The sequence below is a fragment of the Pseudorasbora parva genome, chromosome 13 (genome assembly GCF_024679245.1).
Source record: "Pseudorasbora parva isolate DD20220531a chromosome 13, ASM2467924v1, whole genome shotgun sequence".
Classification (NCBI taxonomy): Eukaryota; Metazoa; Chordata; class Actinopteri; order Cypriniformes; family Gobionidae; genus Pseudorasbora; species Pseudorasbora parva.
In genome coordinates, this window is record NC_090184.1 from 13,313,529 (window position 1) to 13,335,284 (window position 21,756).

The 21,756-nt window shown below is 37.4% G+C and overlaps 1 protein-coding gene across 3 annotated transcripts in view; it reads left to right on the forward strand.

Annotated features, from left to right (window-relative positions):
* The first annotated feature begins 1,959 nt into the window (after positions 1 to 1,959).
* The window catches only part of elmod3 (ELMO/CED-12 domain containing 3), a 31,525-nt gene continuing 11,728 nt past the window's right edge, over positions 1,960 to 21,756 (forward strand). The window contains exons 1-8 of one of the 3 annotated variants that reach the window (XM_067413211.1): positions 1,960 to 2,046; positions 3,167 to 3,891; positions 14,323 to 14,394; positions 14,499 to 14,567; positions 14,657 to 14,726; positions 14,818 to 14,880; positions 19,964 to 20,052; positions 20,161 to 20,284. In XM_067413211.1, coding sequence (XP_067269312.1) covers positions 3,856 to 3,891; positions 14,323 to 14,394; positions 14,499 to 14,567; positions 14,657 to 14,726; positions 14,818 to 14,880; positions 19,964 to 20,052; positions 20,161 to 20,284 — 523 coding nt within the window. In that variant the 5' untranslated portion in view covers positions 1,960 to 2,046; positions 3,167 to 3,855. Of the gene's footprint in view, positions 2,047 to 2,171; positions 2,428 to 3,166; positions 3,892 to 14,322; positions 14,395 to 14,498; positions 14,568 to 14,656; positions 14,727 to 14,817; positions 14,881 to 19,963; positions 20,053 to 20,160; positions 20,285 to 21,756 lie in introns of those variants that run through there. The other 2 variants (XM_067413214.1, XM_067413213.1) reach the window with 2 other exon arrangements.

Sequence of the window (21,756 nt, forward strand, 5' to 3'; positions counted from 1 at the left end):
GCTCTAGAGGTCTGTAATCATTTTATGCCTCTGTAATCTCATGGGATTTTACACGTACAATATTCATATCATTTGATAGATCTCTTCACTGAACAGCTTTGCCTCATGAAATCAAATTCATGGCACTGGTGCTCGCCTACAAAGCAACCACCGGCTCTTCACACTCGCTTGTTCAGACTATACACACCCTATAGAAGCTTGCGTTCTGCAAATGAACGCCTCGTAGTTCAAATCAGACCTTCAAATCTCCCTCACGGACCTTTTCCTGGACCGTTCCCACCTGGTGGAACAACCTGCCTATCTCAGTTCGAGCAGCTGAGTCTGTATAGCCTTTTTCAAAGTACAATCTTTTCCACTAACTGCATCTGATCAATAAAAACTAGCACGTAACTATCCAATTCAAATTTCTGTTTGTTTGTTTATATTAAAAAAATAACAAAATTACAAAAAATGTTTGTGTACTGTTCAATTAATTGAGACTACAGCACTTGCAGGCTGTTGCCCTTGTTTGTTTAGTTGCTTCTATTGCTCTCCTCTTTTGTAAGTTGCTTTGGATAAAAGCATCTGCTAAATGATTAAATGTAAGTGTAATGAACAACTGCTGTCAATCAAATGTTCATTAAATATTCACTATTATGTAAAAAAACTACTTTTGCAAACTAGTCCTAGGTTTTTTCGCTCAATCTGAATAAAACCAAGGTAAATACTTTTCTCTGGGTCTATAGGTCTCCAGGTTTCGTTCTGGGCACAAAAGGGGCACTTTCACGGATACAGTGCCGCCATGCAACAGTTTCTGGTCTCCCGCATTTACATGCATTTGAATTCAAGTCAATGGAACGAAAAGTTCAAAAAGTGACACAAGTGGCTACTATGATCAAAAAATTCAGGTTTAATGCGTGAAGGCTAATTTGTTCTCTGGATTAAATAGCTGTCTATGAAAGAGAATACAACTGAGAAAATCTTACTATGTCAGTGCAAGTAAAAGTCATGAAGTTAGTTTAGATTAAGCTCACAGTTAGTCATTTTTATAGCTTTATTTATTAATTTTAAAGCTTATTTTTATTTATTTTAATAAAGTGCCTATGATTGATTAACTAAAATCATGTTACACGTGTAATTGATTAAGGGTATAATAATTACATAAATGATAAGCATTCAAAATTATTGTTATTATAAATAATCATCATTAAAAGCCAGCCACTTAGGTCTTTAAAAAAAAAAATGCTATGTAGAAACAGGGGGAGTGGACTTTATTGCATCAGAGGTGTGTCACTTTGCTCAGAGCTGATTGGTCCAATTTTAGTTTGAGATCTCAGCAGGTTAGATGTGGAGCTTAAGATATATGGAGATGAACACTAAAAGCCAAACCACTTTAATGGTTCCTAAAAACACAGGATTACTGGCACAAACATAGCTTTAACATATCTGGCTAGCCAGCTAAAGCGGCTTCATGGTAGCGGCTTCACCAGTCCATTCATGGTCCATGTATGGACTGGTTGAATCTTAAGATTGTTGAATCGTAAAAATATGTCCTTAAATTGCATAATTAATAATACAAGAATTTAAAGTAATTTCAAATTAGCCTATGTAGGCCTATAGGCTACAGCTGTCACTTTGAAACAACTAAACAAAAGAAAAGAGTACGTGGATTTTGCCAAAGCACTGAGATGTTTTGCATGCTTTACTTATCGGTTTCTTGAAAGAATGTTGAGCCAAAAGTATTTAAACATCATTGTAAAAATGTAAATATATTCCATAACCTAGGCCTATATAATTGTAAAAATAGCATACAATGGCATATACACGTATTACAAATATATTTTAATATAAATTTAGATTAAGTACTGCTGTCACTGTTTAAAATTTACTGAAGAAAAATCAAAAAATCAAAAACAAAACTTTACAGCGCGACTTAAGCGCTCCAACAGTACCGGAAGTCTATTTACAGTAGAAGAACCACAATTCCCACAAGGCGTCGGGGTTTTCAGTTACTGTGGAAAGGGGAAAGGGGGAAGGGAAGCCGAGATTGGAGGGCGAGAAACTGAGGTAAAAATAAAACTAATATTTAATTCCTGTCATTCTAGCAAGGGTATAGTTATGCAATTAGCAGCTAAGAAAGACAACGCTACATTGTTCGCACGTATTGTGTCTCGTAAAGACTAATTAAAGGCAAGTTAGCTAAGCTAGAAGCGAGAGTACAAAAAGATTGAGGCAGTTTAGCTCGAGCAGATCGCGAAACAGACGCTTTACCAGTCACTGACTGAAATGTGACAGTAAATAACATATTTTTAAACTAAAATAAGTAACGACAGGTCTTGAGTGCTGAGGTAAATGTGCGCGTTTCGTGTTGCTCGTTTAACTTGAAGGGAATGAGGAGGGGGACTGACATGTACCGTTATTTGTGGCAGAAATAACGTTAACTGTTATGTGAGTAACGTTAAGTTGGTCAGTTTTTTTGTTGGTCTTTATCATTATTAGCCGTTGGATAAATATTTTATGTTCAATATATGTTACTAGATTCATGATTGCTTAAGTAAAATGTGTGTTAAATAATACCGTGATGTCTGTATATAATGGTTAATGTATCTTTTGTAAAGGTGCTTGACAGTTCACTGGATGCTGTCATACATTCATGCTGTGCCGCATTTGGAGATGATGCATCATATCTGATGTCGCTGAGATCCAAATTAGCCTTAATTATCCTTTAATATTTTGCTTTTGAGTTGTCTTTCGTTCATGTTTATCATAATGTTTAGTTAGTTCAGGTTTTGTGAGTCAGGATATAGATGACGTCACCCTCAGCCGTTCTATGTTTATGAATGCAATAGATTCAGTTATCCGATATATAAAGCCTCTCTGCACATTAAAGACATTGCAAAACGAAAGGGTCCGCGTGCAATTTCACCTGAAGTAATTTATTGGTCGTATTACTGGCCTCCATCTATTTCCATTTCTTGGGGATGCAGTCTTGATCAGATGACGTCATCCCTTTCGGATGCCTATTTTCTGTGCAGCGCTCCTTTACATTGCTCTATAATAAAAACTGGAGAGTGCATGCATGTTTATATATTGTGGACACGTTGATGTTTGCTTTGCATATACATTTTCAAGTATGTTATATATTATACAATTTGCATATTGTAATATTTATAATTGTATCCTTCAGAGACCTATTTGGATGTTGCTGTCAGCAGAAGGCCACAGGGAGGTTGCCGAAGAGACCCTCCAATCCACCGATAAACTCCCTTTTTAGTGACACACCCCTATAATAAGCCCTCAATCCTTCAAGTAGAATTTCATTCTGCTTTCTCTGAAATTTCATCAGAGATTTCATCTTCAACACAGAAGCACTGTCAAATACAGCTTCATCACTGCTGTACCCAATCAATGTCTAATTTCTGCTGCTTTTGCAACACTCCAATCTCACATAAGTGGACCTATGGCAAGCCTAGCTCTCATCTTTTAATGTGCCACAGAACCTGTACAATTAGCACTCGACGGACTTGAGAAATCCATCTCCAACAAGGCCATCACGATTAACAACTTGCCGCAAAATTCTAATAGAAACAAACCTTAGGCTTGGTACTATCGAAAATATGCTTCTGCTCCTTGGCCCAACTCTGTTTCTACCAGCCCCTCTTTGAATTTCAAGAAGCTGCACGGTTAAACAATGCACTACTGAAAGCTCTTCTGCTGTTTCAGTCTTAATCCACGCTTGTAGGACAAGGAGCAGGTGCTTCTGAAAGCCTTAAAAGTGCTCTAGAACCATGTGTGTCCAGTGGGCAGTGTTTACAATTGGCCTAGTCCACAGGATGGGTGGACAGTAGGTGGACGGCGAGACAGTGGACTCATGTCATGGAAGGGGTTCTTGCAGTCGCAGTACATACAGAGGTATGTATGAGATTCCTACTTAGAGTACTACGAGCCACTATACTTCACTAGACTTCTACACGAAAAAATAAATAAAAATAGAATTAGATCTGTTTAATATTTCTGTTGTTTGTATGAGACATTTTTTTGACATAAGAGAATTTTTTCTCTTCTAAAGTTGAGATTTTAGGTCAAGATAATATTTCAACCATTTTTACGACACAAATGCATGTTCACCGTTATACCATGGTCTGCCTGAATACTCGGTTCTGTTTGGCTGGAAGGTGTGCATTAAAGGGGGTGTGTCACTCAGTTTCTGTTAATCTCATGTTAATCTTGAGTACCTATAGAGTAGTATTGCAACCTTCATATCTCCGAAAAGTCTTTAGTTTTAGTCTCTTTATAAAAGAGATGCGCTGTACTGAGTCCTTCCGAATAAAACCGAGCGGATGGAGTCTTATCATGTGGGCGGTGCTAAAGAACGATGAGTGCAAATATGAGTGAAATAATTCATTTAGTTCAGCATATTTCGCCACTCTTTGTGTATTGCTGTTTGGAGTGGTTTTACAATAAACAAACAGACACCTAGTGGCCAGCTAAACAAATGTATTTAACCACACAAAATACATTGCATGCTCTACTGATAAATTAACTATACGCGATCATGTTGTTTACTTGATGTGCACTCAAAAACAAAACAGACAGACATTTGAAGCAGTTTTACTCACCGGCTGTAGTTACAACGCATGACATGAACCTTTATTGTTGGGGCCGCTCCATCTTTCAGCATTAGACGATCAGCAAATACGGAGTTGAACTGGGCCTTTTTTATTAAACAATCATCGCCGAAATGTATGGAACAAACTCAACAGGGTTGTCTTGCCAAGATGACCAAAAACACACTTTATAGGTGACATTGTTGATTTTGTGAAGTTCTGTGACCTGTGCAGTGCAGCCAGTGACTTCACTTAAGCCGAGGAAAGCATGCTTTGGGGCGTGGGGCATGCTTCTCTCGCTCTGGTCTGGAGGAATTTTTTGAGGAACCGGAAGGAATTTTTGGCACAAAAATACTCCATCAAACATCCAACTTAATTTTTGAAACTTTGTTTATGTTTAGCATATGAATCCAAATCTTTAACTGTAAAATAGAGCCCTGCACGGGCCTCAAATCTAGGCCCTAGCCCGGCCCGGGCCCGAGACGCTGAGGCCCTAGCCCGGCCCGTGTCCGACAGCTTATCAAAATTCTCGGCCCGAGTCCGACTGGAGCCCGTTTTTTTTTTTTTTTTTTTTTTTTTTTACATTGTTGCAGCCATTAAAATAGTTCTGTTTTGTTTTTAATGTCAAAGTAGTTATTTTTCGTTTCGTTTCTTTAGTACGTTAATTTAGAAAAATGTTTAGAGCATTTTTTTGTTTGTTAGAAGAAAGTTTTAATTTTTTTAAGTGACGACCAAAAGCGGCCAGCGGCCGACAATGAGTTAACCGCATATTTAATTAATTTAGTCTCTCAAATCAACTCTTGACTTGTCTTGCCTATAATAAAATCCATAAAACACTTCAAGCATCACAATGTTAGTTAATTTCGCCAACTATTACCACCAGTAGCCTAAAAGGCATTTTTGACGAGCTGAGGCAGGCTGATTCTGCTCGCGGCTCTCGCAAACGGAGCTAAACAAATAAAATAAAAAAAAGCACATGCAGGTTGTCTTATAGCCTACCTTACACCTACGCAAATGAATATAAATCCCATCTTCAATTCCCGGGGTATATGCTCATTAAACAGAGTTTACAGCAACGGAAGCAAAAGATTAAGATGCATTTTATTCAGCAGCTTATTTCAGATTCAAATACCACATAAGAGAGCGCGACGCACTGGTAAGATAATGATCTCATTCATTTTTATTGAAGATGATGGTGTTTTTGACTATCTTAGACTTATTTTAAGTTTCATTTACGGCCATTTGCGTTGGCTTGCATTAGTCATTTGCGGCGATGCGTGTTGCAGCACCATCATATCTATCTGACTACAACATATAGCCCATAAAACATTGTGACACATAATGACATAATGTTTGAAAGTCTGTAGGTTAACATAAATGCAGATAGGCCTAATTGTAATAATAAAAGACAGCATAGCCTAATTATCGATTTTGAAATATTAAACCAGTCAATACAGAACGAATTATTCTGTAGCCTTTTGCCGTCAATACCATGGATATGGCATGGGCCGGCTACTGCCGAAGTTGTCTTTGCTGTATCAATAGGCAATATATTTATATTTAACATGAAGTATAGGGCTTCCCTGTACATTAATAGCACCAGACGCCCCGCGGATGACACGCAACAGAAACGCCACGCTCACACCACGCTTGCAGTGTGTCTCCGCGCTGAAGAAACGCGCGCTGCTGCTGCTGGCGCGGACTCTGAACCTATGCTCTGAACACTGTGCGAGCCATCTTAACAATTGCGTTAGCTATTATGGTCTCGTGTTGTTTCCACCAGCGCAGAACTCATTGTTCCTTTTAATTGATAAAATAAATATAAAACGAAGGAGAAGCCTATAAAAAGGCCCGAAGCCCGGCCCGCGTTTTAGGTATGACATGAAAATTGGCCCGAAGCCCGGCCCGAGGGGCGTAAAAAAGTCGGGGCCCGTCGGGCTCGGGCATAAATGCAGGGCTTTACTGTAAAAAGCTCAGTATGCATTTCAAGAGCACAGAATCTTGTCATCAACGCTTTGACTAATAAAATAGCTTTGCTACTGAGACGCTACATTATATTTCTCAGAATTGACAGGGTAATGTTGCTTTTCTGAAGTAATTAAATTCATGGCTTTGATGTTTATATATATATTATATGTGTGTATGAGAGAGAGAGAGAGAGAGAGAGAGAGAGAGAGAGAGATGAACATGTATACATCATTGCTCTCTTTCTCCTCTCTCTCTGTCTCTTTCTCTTGATAATTATTTAAAATAAATGCTATAAATGAATATAATGATGAACATAACCTTCAATTTTACTCTTCCAGTCAAATATTGCTCTGCAAACATCAATAACAGCTTTATGTTTTCAATGCAGACAAATAATCATGGTATAAGCGGGATAATCCACGGCTAGCTGTGCATAAAATTTTAATGCACTTTACGACTGGCGGTTCTTTGCTTTAGAGCCTTGCACAGGCCTCAAATCTAGGCCCTAGCCCGGCCCATGTCCGACAACTTATCAAAAATCTCGGCCCGAGTCCGACTGGAGCCCGTGTTTTTGTGTAGAGTATTTTTTTGTTAAATTAAAGTTTTAATTTAAAAAAAAACAATTATTTTAAGTGACGACCAAGCGACCAGCGGCCGACAGTGAGTTAACCACGTTTAATCAATTTAGCCTCTCAAATCAACTCTTGACTTGTCTTGCCTATAATAAAATCCATAGATATAACACTTTAAGCATCACAATGTTAGTTAATTTAGCCTACTATAATATTTCCTCCACAGTGAAACGGCATTTTTGACAAGCTGAGGCAGGCTGATACAGCTCGCGGCTCTTTAAAACGAAACGAGCTAAACAGTCAAAAAAAAAAAAAAAAAGAACATGCAGTTTGGCTTATACCTTACACCTACGCAAAATGAATATAAATTCGATCTTCAATTCCTGCGGTATATGTTCATTTAAGTTCACAGCAACGAAAGCAACAGATTCAAGATGCATTTTATTCAGCAGCTCATTTCAAATTCAAAGACCGCAATATGAGAGAGCAACCTAAGCACTGGTAAGATCATTTAGTCTCATAAATTTGTATTGAAGATGATTGTGTTTTGCCATTTGCGATGGCTTGCTTTACTCATTTGCAGCGATGCGTGTTGCAGTAGCACCATCATATCTATCTGACTACAACATAAAGCCCATTCTTAACCGTTTGCCAGGAGTAAACAACCAGATACATTTACATTTGTCCGGTTTCATCTGAAATGCTTCATACCACCTTCTACCATACCAGTACCATACCACCAAAGAATCTTGGAAGGTATTTAGGCCTACTCCTGGTCATTTTGCAATCAGATAGATACCTGGTCAGAGAAAACAAATGAAGGAACCAGTTTTAAAAAGCTCAAAACTCTAGCAGCTGCGCTGAAGAAAACGAATGAAGCGCAATTCAAAACAAAGTCTTGACAGTCGCGTAAGCTATTATGGTCTCATGTTGTTTCCACCAGCGCATCTCATTATTTCTTTTAATTAATAAAATAAATATAAAACGAAGAGAAGCCTAAAAAAAGGCCCGAAGCCTGGCCCTTGTTTTAGGTATCACGCGAAAATTGGCCCGAAGCCCGGCCCTAGGAGCGTAAAAAAGTCGGGGCCTGTCGGGCTCGGGCATAAATGCAGGGCTTTACTTTGCCTCCATGTTGTGCATTAAAATCGTTTTATTATCGTTTAGCCATGGATTATCCTTTACATGACATAATGGTCACATGACAAATTAAACATAAAATATATTTTTTAGTAAGTATTTTATTTGTAGTTTTGATGTTTGTAGCACTAAGGGTTAGAATAATGGTTATTTTTGTTTGCTACGACTTGTTAGATCTAGCATTCTGCCCACTTTAAATCAGACGGAGATAAAGTAGTGTGGTAAGGTTACATTTATTTGATTTGAATTGTAACATTTATTTAAATTAATTAACCATCAAGAGAGAGCTGTGTGTGTGTGTGTGTGTGTGTGTGTGTGTGTGTGTGTGTGTGTGTGTGTGTGTGTGTGTGTGTGTGTGTGTGTGTGAGAAATACTTTTTATGAACCTGCCCTAAAAAACGTTACTGATGTGCATCTTGAGACAAAACAATGGCACTGATACAAGTCCGTTCAAGTTGTTTTCAGTGAAGACACCTCAAACATACATTTTAGTGTAGGTTTAGGCTTAAAGTCGTCATGAAATCAGAATTGATCTTATTTACTTTATTTAGACCTTATTTAGCTCATATTAAAGGTCTTAGTGAACAATTAATCCATTTATACACAGAAAAAAAATGTTTGTCACAGTAATTTTTAATCAAAAATCGGAAAAGTAACTTCCGGTCTGGAAATGGCGTTCCTTCTAAGATGATGTCAGTTTGACGTCTTAGGTTTGAAAATGCTTAACCACTCCCCTTCAACCATTAGTCTGCTATGAGCGAGAGATGGTGAGGAGGAGCGCTGAAGTAAAACCCTGCCCACTTTTCAGTGTTACGTTTTACTTGGAAATTATGCCACAGCACTAAAGAAAACTCACTTGCTTCTTCCGGTTCACTGGGACTTTAAGTCTTGTCTGTGAAACCAGCCATTAAAAGTGTAAAAGTTTTTATAAAGTAACACTGTCCAACAACAAAACCTGCAGATGAAGTTACAGCAGGAGGCTTGACTCCTCTGATCCCATTAACTTAAAATAGCCAACCTAAAGCAAGTGCTGGGTTTGATGGGAGGTAATTGAGAATAATTGGCGGAAAGTCACGAGAGAGAAGGCAATGCCTCCATCGCACTATGATTGGATATGATCAGTTATGATTAAATGTAGTTAGTTTGTGCGATAAATCCCGCTTCTTGTTTTCGTTTATGTTCTCAAATCGGCCTGAATGAAGATGATAGCGTTAATGGGAAGTCTAATTAAAAAGTAAGTGAACAAATAGGCCTTTTAGATATCACCGCTTTGTCATGTTAAAATCAAGCTTGAAATGGCCTGAAAACTTTTTTTTTTAGTGAGCAATCAGCTTGGGGAAATTAAAGTTACATCTCCATGTCTGTGACCAGTGTGTACAAGCTTGTTGACTGCTGAAAATAAGTTGATAATAAAAAATAAAAGCTAAACATTAGTTCATCAGACATTACACCAATCTTAAGTAACATGATCCTTCAGAAATTATTTTAATATCTCATAGTAAAGATTTATACTATTAGAAAAGATTTCTATTTTGAATAAATGTTGTTCTTTTTAACTTTTTATTCATCAATGAGTCCTGAAAAAAAGTATCGCTGGTTAATTTTTTTAAATTATATTATTCCAAAATTATTGATAACTCAATATATCAAATCATTATATTATAATGATTTCTAAAGCATCATGTGATACTGAAAACTGGAGTATATATATATTATATATATATAGGATGAATTATGGCTTTCAGTTTATATAAATTTTTTCTATATTCCCTAAAAAAGTGCATTATGTGCCATTCACCATATAGAACATATTAATCGTGTGAACAAGTGACTAATTTCAGCCACTGCTTCAGCATCTAACAACTAATATCCTGTTAACAAAAAAGATTAGGGGATTCTCGAGGCTTGTTAAAAACACTGAAATTACCACCTCCTTGCTGAATAATATAATATAGTGAATGTACTGTATTATTAAAAGTTACAGGGTAGGGTTGATAAATTTAAGTTCCTAAATGTTTCTGTGTGTGTGTGCAGTGCAATCTTCGATCTCTGTGTGAATGATCACATGCATAGATGGATTTCGTGAAAAGCAGCATTTATAGTGAACCAAGCTGTTATTAAAACACAGTATTATAAGCTGCATGTGTGTAAATGAACACAGTGCCGCTCTTCACTCTGAAACATGCAGAGCAACTGACAATATACTTCTTTAATTAAATTACAGTCTTTGATTTGATATGATTTTATAATATATATTGTGATTTCAGTTTTACAGTGCAGAAAAAATAAGTATTTGAACACTGCTATTTTGCAAGTTCTCCTACTTGGAATATCATGGAGGGGTCTGAAATTGTCATCATATGTGTATGTCCACTGTGAGAGACATAATCTAAAAAAAATATCCAGAAATCACAATATATGATTTTTTAAACAATTTATTTGTATGATACAGCTGCAAATAAGTATTTTAACATCTGTCTATCAGCTAGAATTATGACTCTCAAAGACCTGTAAGTCTGCCTTTAAAATGTTAACCTCCACTCCATTTATTATCCAAAATTAGATGCACCTGTTTGAGGTCATTAGCTGCATAAAGACACCTGTCCACCCCATACAATTAGTAAGAATCCAACTACTAACATGGCCAAGACCAAAGAGCTGTCCAAAGACACTAGAAACATAATAATACACCTCCACAAGGCTGGAAAGTGCTACGGGGAAATTTCCAAGCAGCTTGGTTAAAAAAGGTCCACTTTTGGAGCAATCATTAGAAAAATGGAAGAAGCTTCCCCCAGACTGGGGCTCCATGCAAGATCTCACCTCGTGGGGTCTCATCTCGTGGGGCCTCGTGAGAAATCAGCCCAGAACTACATGGGAGGAGCTGGTCAATGACCTGAAAAGAGCTGGGACCACCGTTTCCAAGGTTACTGTTAGTAATACACTAAGACGTCATGGTTTGAAATCAGGCACGGCACGGAAGGTTCCCCTGCTTAAACCAGCACATGTCCAGGCCCGTTTTAAGTTTGCCAATGACCATTTGGATGATCCAGATGAGTTATGGGAGAAAGTCATGTGGTCAGATGAGACCAAAATAGAACTTTTTGTTCATATCTCCACTAAACGTGTTTGGAGGAAGAAGAATGATGAGTACCATCCCCAAAACACCATCCCTACTGTGCAGCATGGGGGTGGTAGCATCATGCTTTGGGGGTGTTTTTCTGCACATGGGACAGGGAGACTGCACTGTATTAAGGAGAGGATGACCGGGGCCATGTATTGCAAGATTTTGGGGAACAACCTCCTTCCCTCAGTTAGAGCATTGAAGATGGGTCAAGGCTGGGTCTTCCAACATGACAATGACCTGAAGCACACACCCAGGATAACCAAGGAGTGGCTCTGTAAGAAGCATATCAAGGTTCTGGCATGGCCTAGCCAATCTCCAGACCTAAACCCAATAGAGAGTCTTTGGAGGGAGCTCAAACTCTGTGTTTCTCAGTGACAGGCCAGAAACCAACCTAATCTAGAGAAGATCTGTGTGGAGGAGGGGGCCAAAATCCCTCCTGCAGTGTGTGCAAACCTGGTGAAAAACTACAGGAAATGTTTGACCTCTAATTGCAAACAAAGGCTACTGTACCAAATATTATCATTGATTTGCTCAGGTGTTCAACTACTTATTTGCAGCTGTATCATGCATATAAATAGTTAAAAAATCATACATTGTGATTTCTGGATTTTCTTTTTAGATTATGTCTCTCACAGTGGACATTCACATACGATGACAATTTCAGACCCCTCAATGATTTCTAAGTGGGAGAACTTGCAATATAGAAGCAGTGTGTTCAAATAATTATTTTCTTCACTGTATCTCAGTTAATTGAGCAGCCCCATTTTTTTTTTTTTTTTTTTGCAGCTCTAGTTTTAGAACAGATCTTAATGGGTCTCATTCATTAAGCATGGTTATGCACAAATAATATGAACGATTTTAAGAACAAATCACAGTTCACCAAAGATTTCGTAATACTTTTTTTCAAAAAAAAATATTGGAACAACAGAAACCACACGTACGCAAAAATAACTTCTTTATGACTTTATAATTGTGATGAGAAGTAATATTTCATCCTAACATGACTTTAATTACATTGGAGTATATTGCATTAATTGTATTATATAATCCATGTATAAAATTATTAAATAATACAACTTAATTTAATCTTAACTACATTCGATCATATACAAGAAAAGCTGCGTTGTTGCTTTTTATAGGCTTTCTGCAAGGTTTCTCTGAATAACAGCTGCCAATGAGAGATCTGTAATCTGGGTCTTTATAAAAGGTGTTTATTGTGATAGCTGGTGAGAATGGCACACTTGGCATTGCTCGAAGATCGAGCGAGAGCGCGTCTGCGAAAAGCGAAAGTTTTACGAGAGTGACGAAAGGCTGTAAGGAAAGCGTGTGCGGAAAGCACTTATATCGAGATGGTCTGGGTTTTTTTATGCAAATGACTAGCCTTATACTCTCCAAAGTATTAAAAATTCTCCAAATTCACTAACATCAGAATGAGATTAAGAACAAATTAATGTGCATACGAATGTTTTGTGAACAAGGTGGAGTTTTTTCATCAGAGGTTCTCCTGTGTGTATAAATACGAAAGAATCTACGTGATTATTAATGAATGAGTGCCAATTTCTTAACTGTGCTCAGATTTGCAGATAACTTAGTTTGCAATAAAAAAGATTTTAAGAATTCAGTTCAGGCCTAAATTATCGGTACTAGAGCTGTCACAATATCAGATATTCTGAAATATCCGAAAATCACGATTACCATCTTATTGCAATATCTATCAAAATAAATAAATGCTGTCAGTCCAATTCATCTTTAACTTTATTTTGTGTTTTCTCTCTTTTTTTGTTGTAAACATAACTGTAAAAAGCGCATAAAAACCTACTTTTTATTATTTTCTAAGCCACACCAACAATATGCATTTTTGAATTGTCATTGTTAATCAAACACATTATTTAGCTCATCAGCTCTTGTGTAGGGGCTCTGGGACTTAAAAGGGATGGGTCTGACAAGAGAGACCTCCAAAATGTGTACTGTTGAGGTTCCTTCAGGAACAGAATTGGAAAACACTGGTCTAACAACCCATCTTTATGGAATACAGAAAAAGCATTGGCAAGCTAACTTTTTTGGGTGCAGGTAGAGTGTCTTCAACATGGTTGTGTGCAGCGATTGTAGCTACACACTGCATTGCCCTGTTGTTGTTTTTTGTTTTATGATAGGTGACAATCTACAGAGCCCCTTAAGGGACATGGTGAAGAAAAAAAAATGGGAGATGAAGAAAAAATGTTGTCGATGCTTTTGCGTCCTGGTTGTTACGGAGTTGGCTGTTTCATAGCTCCTAAAGGGATATGTTGGTGGGGGAAAAAAATGAGATAGAAAGAAAGAAAAATAAGTCAGTGCTTTTGCGTTCCCTGGGAAACTTTAACTTTTTTTAATACCAGTATATTGTGACATCCCTAATCTGAACTGCTAATTTTATACAGTTTGTTTCTCCTAAGGAATTCAGCCAAAGATCATTAAATGAAACTGAGAACTGAAATAAAACATAGAAGTGCATTTAGTCTTCTGATCTATGGAAAAGCTGAACTAATACTGTAGTATACTATACTATTTCAGGACTGAAATATAATATCGGAGCATGCATAGAATACAGATAACTGGTGACACATACCATCATTTATACCTCCTACATATGTTTTACTCTAGGAGGAGACAACACAGAGGGAATTTCACATGGAACATGGAAACTACACTGACTGGGGAGTCTAAATTATAAGCACTGTACAAATGCAATGTAGATTATTACAGTGCTCATTATTTAGACTATTTATCAGTGCAGCATCAAATGGACATTGCAATTCCTTTTCAAATTCAGCAGACACGGTGCATTGTTGTATTTGAAAATGCGAGGGTTATAACATACATTTGAATTAATATTACTGTCAGATAGCAGTTTCTAATTGAATACAGTTTTTTTTATGTTTTTAATTTCATCCTTTTAGGGCTTGAATGGTTTCCCACAAGAATGTAAACAGACAGAAGATCTAACCAATGGGCACTCCAAATGCACAACTGTGAGAACACACTAACATTTGTTTCGGTGAAACCTGGTGAAACCTTGTCACTATCTGCATGGATCACAGTTGCATTATGTTGCTGTGTTTTGGATTTTCTTTAGATTCTAAATGGATTGACTCCAGGTAATGGCATCAAAGAGAATGGCAACCCTTATCTCAAAACTGTCCCAGTGAGTATTTCACTTAAACATAGTCACATGATGTTCTTTGTTACTGGTTTAAGTAGTGATGGTAATGGTCTGAACTTGTGGTTTTGTAGATCTCAGCACTAAAGCAGAATGGACTCTTACAGTCTCTTGCAGCAGGAGGCAATCAGTCTAAAACAGAAGGTAAAGACTTCATCACTCAGAAACATTGTTACACACAGAATGATGTCGATAGTTCAACATTTACTCTGTGTGCGTGATTTTGTCTGTCTAGAGGTGAGCTTGGAGGTGGAGCGAGCACAAGAGGAGTGGGATGCCCTGGAGAGCATCCAACCAGGTGAGACCAATTACCTTGTCACCATGGAAACAACATCCTGTCAGCCTGGATACTGAGCACATTACGTCATCATGACTAAGCATACGCCCCTACCCTGGAGAGATGGCATCACCTCCTTGGCTAAAATAGATGCATTACGAAACCTGATCACTGTCAGATACAATCTGGAACATTAGCATCTCTTGGTTAGATATGTGGGCAACAAATGGGCAATGATTTTACAACTATATATAGACATAGGGTGGGCGATATGACCACAATCTTATTTCATGATATGAGGAATTTTAATACAATTTTTAAATATCTGTCCCCTGACAGATCTCAATAAATTGTATAGGTTCTGTAAACTGAACCATAAACTGTTCTGAAACTGAAAAAAATTAGATTAATTGGAGTCTGTATGTTAGGCGGTTCAGACTGAATTAATAAATAAAAGTTTGTTAATTAGAGTTAAAGGTTTAGAACAAACCAATACGTTACTGCTTTTCAAACACTGTAATTAAAGGATAACTTACTGTTCCCAAATCCAGTGGACTGCCTTCCTGTCTGATCCCTGCATAGGCATCCTTACAGAGATGGATCCTCATTAGTGACTAATTTGGAGAATTCTACATATACTGTTCAAATTATTATTATTATTTTTATTTTTTGTAACGAGGTATGTTGTTTTGGGAAGGAGAAGGCGGGAACTTGCGAACGTTTAACAAAAAGCGTCAGCCCCTCATGGTTGACTTCCACTAGGGATTCTCATTTTCCCGACTGACAACCAATGCTCATTAATTGATTATTAACCGTTAACTGATAAGATTATAATATTGAATTGGCATTACATAAAAATACAATTGATGAGTGTCTGTGACCCGTAAAAAATACTTTTTTCACGTGTTTATTTTATTGTGCAAACAGTAGAACATACAGAACAGCTCAACAACAGAATCTAGATTCACACTAGAGCCCTGCATTTATGCCCGAGCCCTTTTTTTACGCCCCTAGAGCCGGGCTTCAGGCCAATTTTCACATCATACCTAAATGCGGGCGGGCCTTCGGACCTTTTTTAGGCTTCAAACTTCGTGTTATATTTATTTTATTAATTAAAAGAAACAATGAGATGTGCTGCGCTGGTGGAAACAACATGAGACCATAATAGCTTACGCGACTGTCAAGACATGGCTCGCACAGGGTTATAGAGTCTGCGCCAGCAGCAGCGCGCGTTTCTTCAGCGCAGCTGCTGGAGTTATGGGCTTTTTAAAACTGGTTCCTTTATTCATTTTCTCTGACCAGGTGATTGCGAAATAATCAGGGTTAGGCCTAATACCTTCCGAGATTCTTTTGAGACGTATTTAATTCAGATTACCCAAACAAACCAATTCAGAAGGTGGTCTGAAAGCTTGTTGTTTGCGGTTGTTTAAACCACATGTGTAAATTTTAATCCTGGCAAATGGTTAAAAAATAAACGTGTGAGAGCGTGTTATGTTGTAGTCAGATAGATATGATGGTGCTGCGACACGTATCACCGCAATTGAGTAGGTTAAAGGAAGCCAACGCAAATGGCCGTAAATTAAACTTAAAATAAGTCTTAGATCCTCAAAAACACAATGATCGGCAGTAAAAATGTATAAATTCTCTTACCATTGCTTTGGTCACTCTTTCTCATATTGCTGTCTTTGAAGTTAAAATGAGCTGCTGAATAAAATGAATCTTGAATCTTTTGCTTTCGTGGCGAACTCCGTTAAATATAGGCTATAGCCTACCACGGGAATTGAAGATCTGATTTATAGGCTATTCATTTTGCGAAGGTGTAAGGTATAAGACAAACTGCATATTCTATTTTTTTTGTATTATATATTTCGATTGTTTAGCTCGTTTCATTTGCGAGCGCCGTTCCGGGCTGTATCAGCCTGCCTCAGCTTGTCAAAAGGGGGGGGGGGTGATCTCAGATCAGTCTGATCCCCTCGTTACTTAACCACTTCAGCTCTGCACCCCCTCTTGGACCCACCGGTGGGTCCAAAATCCATAACTTGCGCACCACAAAAATAGGCATATATGGTATCATTTGAAAGATTAGAACCTCAGCTTTCTTAATAACGCAATAACTTATGCATTTATATTACATAGAAGAAAATAATACGGTCTGAATTCGACATCGGTCATGCAAATAATATAAAATTTCATATTTTTATCACACAAACACACCTAAAATAGACAAGTCATATATCAAATGAAAGCTATCGGCGATTAATTTCACCGATCCAATAATTTACAGTAAATTTATTATCAAAAGAATGACAAAGATGGAAATGACTCCTTTGAACAAGCAAACACATGAGTCATATTCCTGTTCGGATCACAAACTCGATGTAAAGCTACTAGCCTCAAACCCTATATCAGCTTGTTCCTTAGGTTGTTTGCTTCAAAATGAGACTATTTTTACATGTCTGTGAGCAAGTATGGCCAAATGACACTGTAAAATGTCACCAATGTCCAGATCAAAACATGTGATGCTGACAAATACTCTTATTATTGCTAGTTTTGATTGTCAGTGTTAGCCACAGTTTTTGATGATGTCATCACATATTGCATCATGCTACAGAAAACCTGAGAATCTCAGCTCTTTATATACATGTGGATCATGATTCTAGACCAATCAGAGCCCGAGATCTCCCTTTACAAAGTTGAAGAGGCGAAGCCTTCTTTTCGATTTCCCAGTGGCCAGTTTATGTCAATGCAGATGAGTAGGAGTTGTTAGACACTTTGGTCAGACAAATCTCAATAACTTTCATTTGCAAGGAGATATCAAGAAAATTCTTTTTTCCCCCTGTTTAGTGCCAATTTATAGAATCAACAGAAACTTCCAAAAAGCTTGGATCCCAAAATGAAAAAAAACTATAGATTTTTAAATAACAAATTAATTAAAAATAAATAAAAATATTTATTTTTTTATCTATTTTTATCATAAGATTGTGAATAGATACAATATAACATATGCAATACTCCACCACTGTGTTAAAATTTAGAATTTTTTCTGTAAAATGAGACCATTTTTATCAATTTACTCCAATGTATGTGGGTAGGGCGCTCTTTTAAATTCAGATATTCCTAATTCTCAAAAAAATGCAAAATGTGCTGCAGAGCTGAAGTGGTTAAGCGTGAACATAGGCTAACTTAATGATTATTTAATGGATTTATTAAAATTATTTATGAATGAGAGGCAGCGCTGACAGTGACATGGCAATCTTTATTTGAACTAATCATATAAGTAAGGGATAATCCACAGCTAGCCATGCATTAAAGGATTTTAATGCACGGCCTAGAGGCGAAGAACCACCCGACGCGACGCGAAAAAAATAATTTAATGCATGGCTAGCCATGGATTATCCCGCTTATACATGGTTATTTGCCAAGTTAAAAACAAGTTAAAGCTGTAACTGATGTTTTTTAAGAGACGGGTTAAAATGACGGTTGTTTTCTTACGTCTCGTTAGTTCTAGCACACCATCGCTTTAAATAAAGTAGAGCCATCGAAATGTTTTTATATGAACAAATTACCACATTTATGTAAATTCATTATTAAAAGAGAGACAGAGAACTGAAAGAGACAGATCAGAGAGAGAGAGAGAGAGAGAGAGAGAGATGCGTTCGCGATCTCTTCATGTCAGTCTGAAGATCCCCTCGTTGCTTAAGCATATCGAACATAACTTAATGATTATTTAATGGCTTTATTAAAATTATTTATGAATGACAGGCAACACTGCAGTGACAAGGCAATCTTTATTTGAACTAATCATCATTATAGCCTAGTGTGAAATAAACCCAGCGTCAACCTATAAAGACACATTACATTTAATGCATTAAATTAAATAATAATATAGGTGCTCGAGTCTGTCAGTGTAGGTGTCACGACCATCATAGAATGTAAAAAACGCACGACACACGGCGACATGTTCCGCAACTCGGTGTCATGCAGGTGTCATGTCCGTGTCAGTGTTTGTTGCGATAATGTCAGTGACATGACAATGAAGACTGCATGTGCCATATGTGCCAATACGCCCATAGTCATAGATAGGCATACGTATACATACCTGCGCATAGTGACATATGTGCCATTGGCTTCTGTGTGTCACGTCATGTCTCATGTCACTTAATATTGCCATAGATATGTAACGTTATACGTATAGACATATCCGTGGCTGATACTGCAGTCTGCCACTGTCACTCTGTTTGCAAGAGTAACTGTGTTACTATGGTTACCAGTTTTTATAGTTGCGGATTAATTTCAAACTGTAATCAAACTAGGCGTTTCTCAATGTCAAGGAAGGATCCTCGGAAGCCAGAATTCTAAGGATGCTACGTCATCGACATCCGACGAATCATTATTTAGAACTGTTCCAATGTCGAGGATCCTCGGAATTCAACCAAGGACTGAGTCCTTCGTTCGAAAAATATGTCATATACAGGAAAGGATGCATATGACTAGGAGCCTCGTCTAGCCTCTGAAGGAAGTGACTTGGAAGGATCCGTCTTTCCAAGGAAGCATCCTTGACATTGAGAAACACCTACTGACTGGAACTACCTGTGCATTAAACGGTTTTACTGCACACCTTCCAACCAATCAGAATCGAGTATTAAAACAGACCATGGTATAAACAATTTTACTGCACACCTTCCAGCCAATCAGAATCGAGTATTTAAACAGACCATGGTATAACAATCATTATTAAACTGGACAGCATATCCTTTCATTATTTAGAAAATTATATCTTCTAAATAAATGTAATCAGTGACAATACAATTTTAAAAAAAACTAAACTAAACAAAAAACATTATTATGACAATAATAATGTTTTAAAAGTAAAATTTTTAAAACGTATATGCCCAATTTCATAGATAGGCCTTAGCCTAAACCAGGATTAGGCCTTAGTTAAATTAGGACATAGGTTTTATAAACGTGCCTAAGAAGAAAAAAAAACATTACTAGTATGCATCTTGAGGCTGATATAGGCTGATTTTCCAGACTGAACCCTGTTTATGATGCAGGGATGCATTGTGTGGTCATCTGTCAGAAAAAAACAATGTTTCTTTTATAGTTCTTGCTGAAGATCTCACTCCATCGCCATTGATCTCCTTCAATGAGGCTCTGCAGCATTTTCAGACCACTGATCTTGGAGACCTGCTTGTGAGTTTGTTTCAAGTGAATATACATTATGACACTATGATTACTATGACTATTGGAGTCATTCTCTTTTTTTCCCTTTATTTTATACTTACTCTTCTCCTTTATCAGAAGAATATTCAGCCTACTATTCACAGGACTGGATTGGCTGCCATCACCCATTTCCTGTTCGGGCCTCCACGGCTACACAAAGACCTTGTAGAGGAGAGAGACTTAGTGTTTGCCATTGCACAATGTGAGTAAAAACATATGACTCGACAAGTCAGGTAGCTTTTTTTTATGAATTAAAAACATTTAAAACAATTAACGCAGCATCCAGTTTTTGTCCTGTCATCCATTGACTAGTGTTACATTATATGACGAAGCTCTTATTCATGCATTTTTAAACCCTTCAACGAACTTGCAACACATGAGGGAAAAGAACACACATTATAAAGGGAGCAGAAAACATGAGGTACAGGTGAACACACTCTTGGTACATTCACACCAGATGCGAATTAAGCGATAAACGAGAGTGATTTACATGTTTAGTCAATGCAAAGACAAGAATAGACATCCTGCCATGCGTTTCGCGCGAATAAGGCGGCGCGAATGAAGCGTATTGAGTATGTGATGACACCTTTCACGGTTTCAGTACGATTCGGTATTTACTGTGTTCAGGGAAAAAAAGGACTACTGTCAAATAAAATAAAGAAAATGAGAACAAATAACAGGGTTCCTACGGGTTTTGAAAAAGTATGGAAAAGTATGGAATTTGATTTGATTAATTTCCAGGTCTGGAAAAGTATGGAAAAAATAAACCAGAGTATGGAAAAATACTTATGTTTCCAGACTATTGTCCCTATTTCATTTTATAAATATAAAATTAAGAATTTCTAAATGCATATATATATATATATAAAAATTTAATTCCATTTGGATCAATTTACCACATAGACAGTAAAAAAAAGATTAGGTCTAAAAGTTTTTTATGTAACATATAAATATAGTCATACGCTTTCAATAGGTTAGCTACAGTGCCTTGCGAAAGTATTTGGCCCCCTTGAACTTTGTGACCTTTTGCCACATTTCAGGCTTCAAACATAATGATATGAAACTAATTTTTTTGTGAAGAATCAACAACAAGTGGGACACAATCATGAAGTGGAACGAAATTTATTGGATATTTCAAACTTTTTTAACAAATTAAAAACTGAAAAATTGGGCGTGCAAAATTATTTGGCCCCTTTACTTTCAGTGCAGCAAACTCTCTCCAGAAGTTCAGTGAGGATCTCTGAATGATCCAGTGTTGACCTAAATGACTAATGATGATAAACAGAATCCACCTGTGTGTAATCAAGTCTCTGTATAAATGCACCTGCACTGTGATAGTCTCAGAGGTCAGTTTAAAGCGCAGAGAGCATCATGAAGAACAAGGAACACACCAGGCAGGTCCGAGATACCGTTGTGGAGAAGTTTAAAGCCGGATTTGGATACAAAAAGATTTCTCAAGCTTTAAACATCCCAAGGAGCACCCTGCAAGCGATAATATTGAAATGGAAGGAGTATCAGACCACTGCAAATCTACCAAGACCTGGCCGTCCCTCTAAACTTTCAGCTGTGATGAGAAGACTGATCAGAGATGCAGCCAAGAGGCCCATGATCACTCTGGATGAACTGCAGAGATCTACAGCTGAGGTGGGAGACTCTGTCCATAGGACAACAATC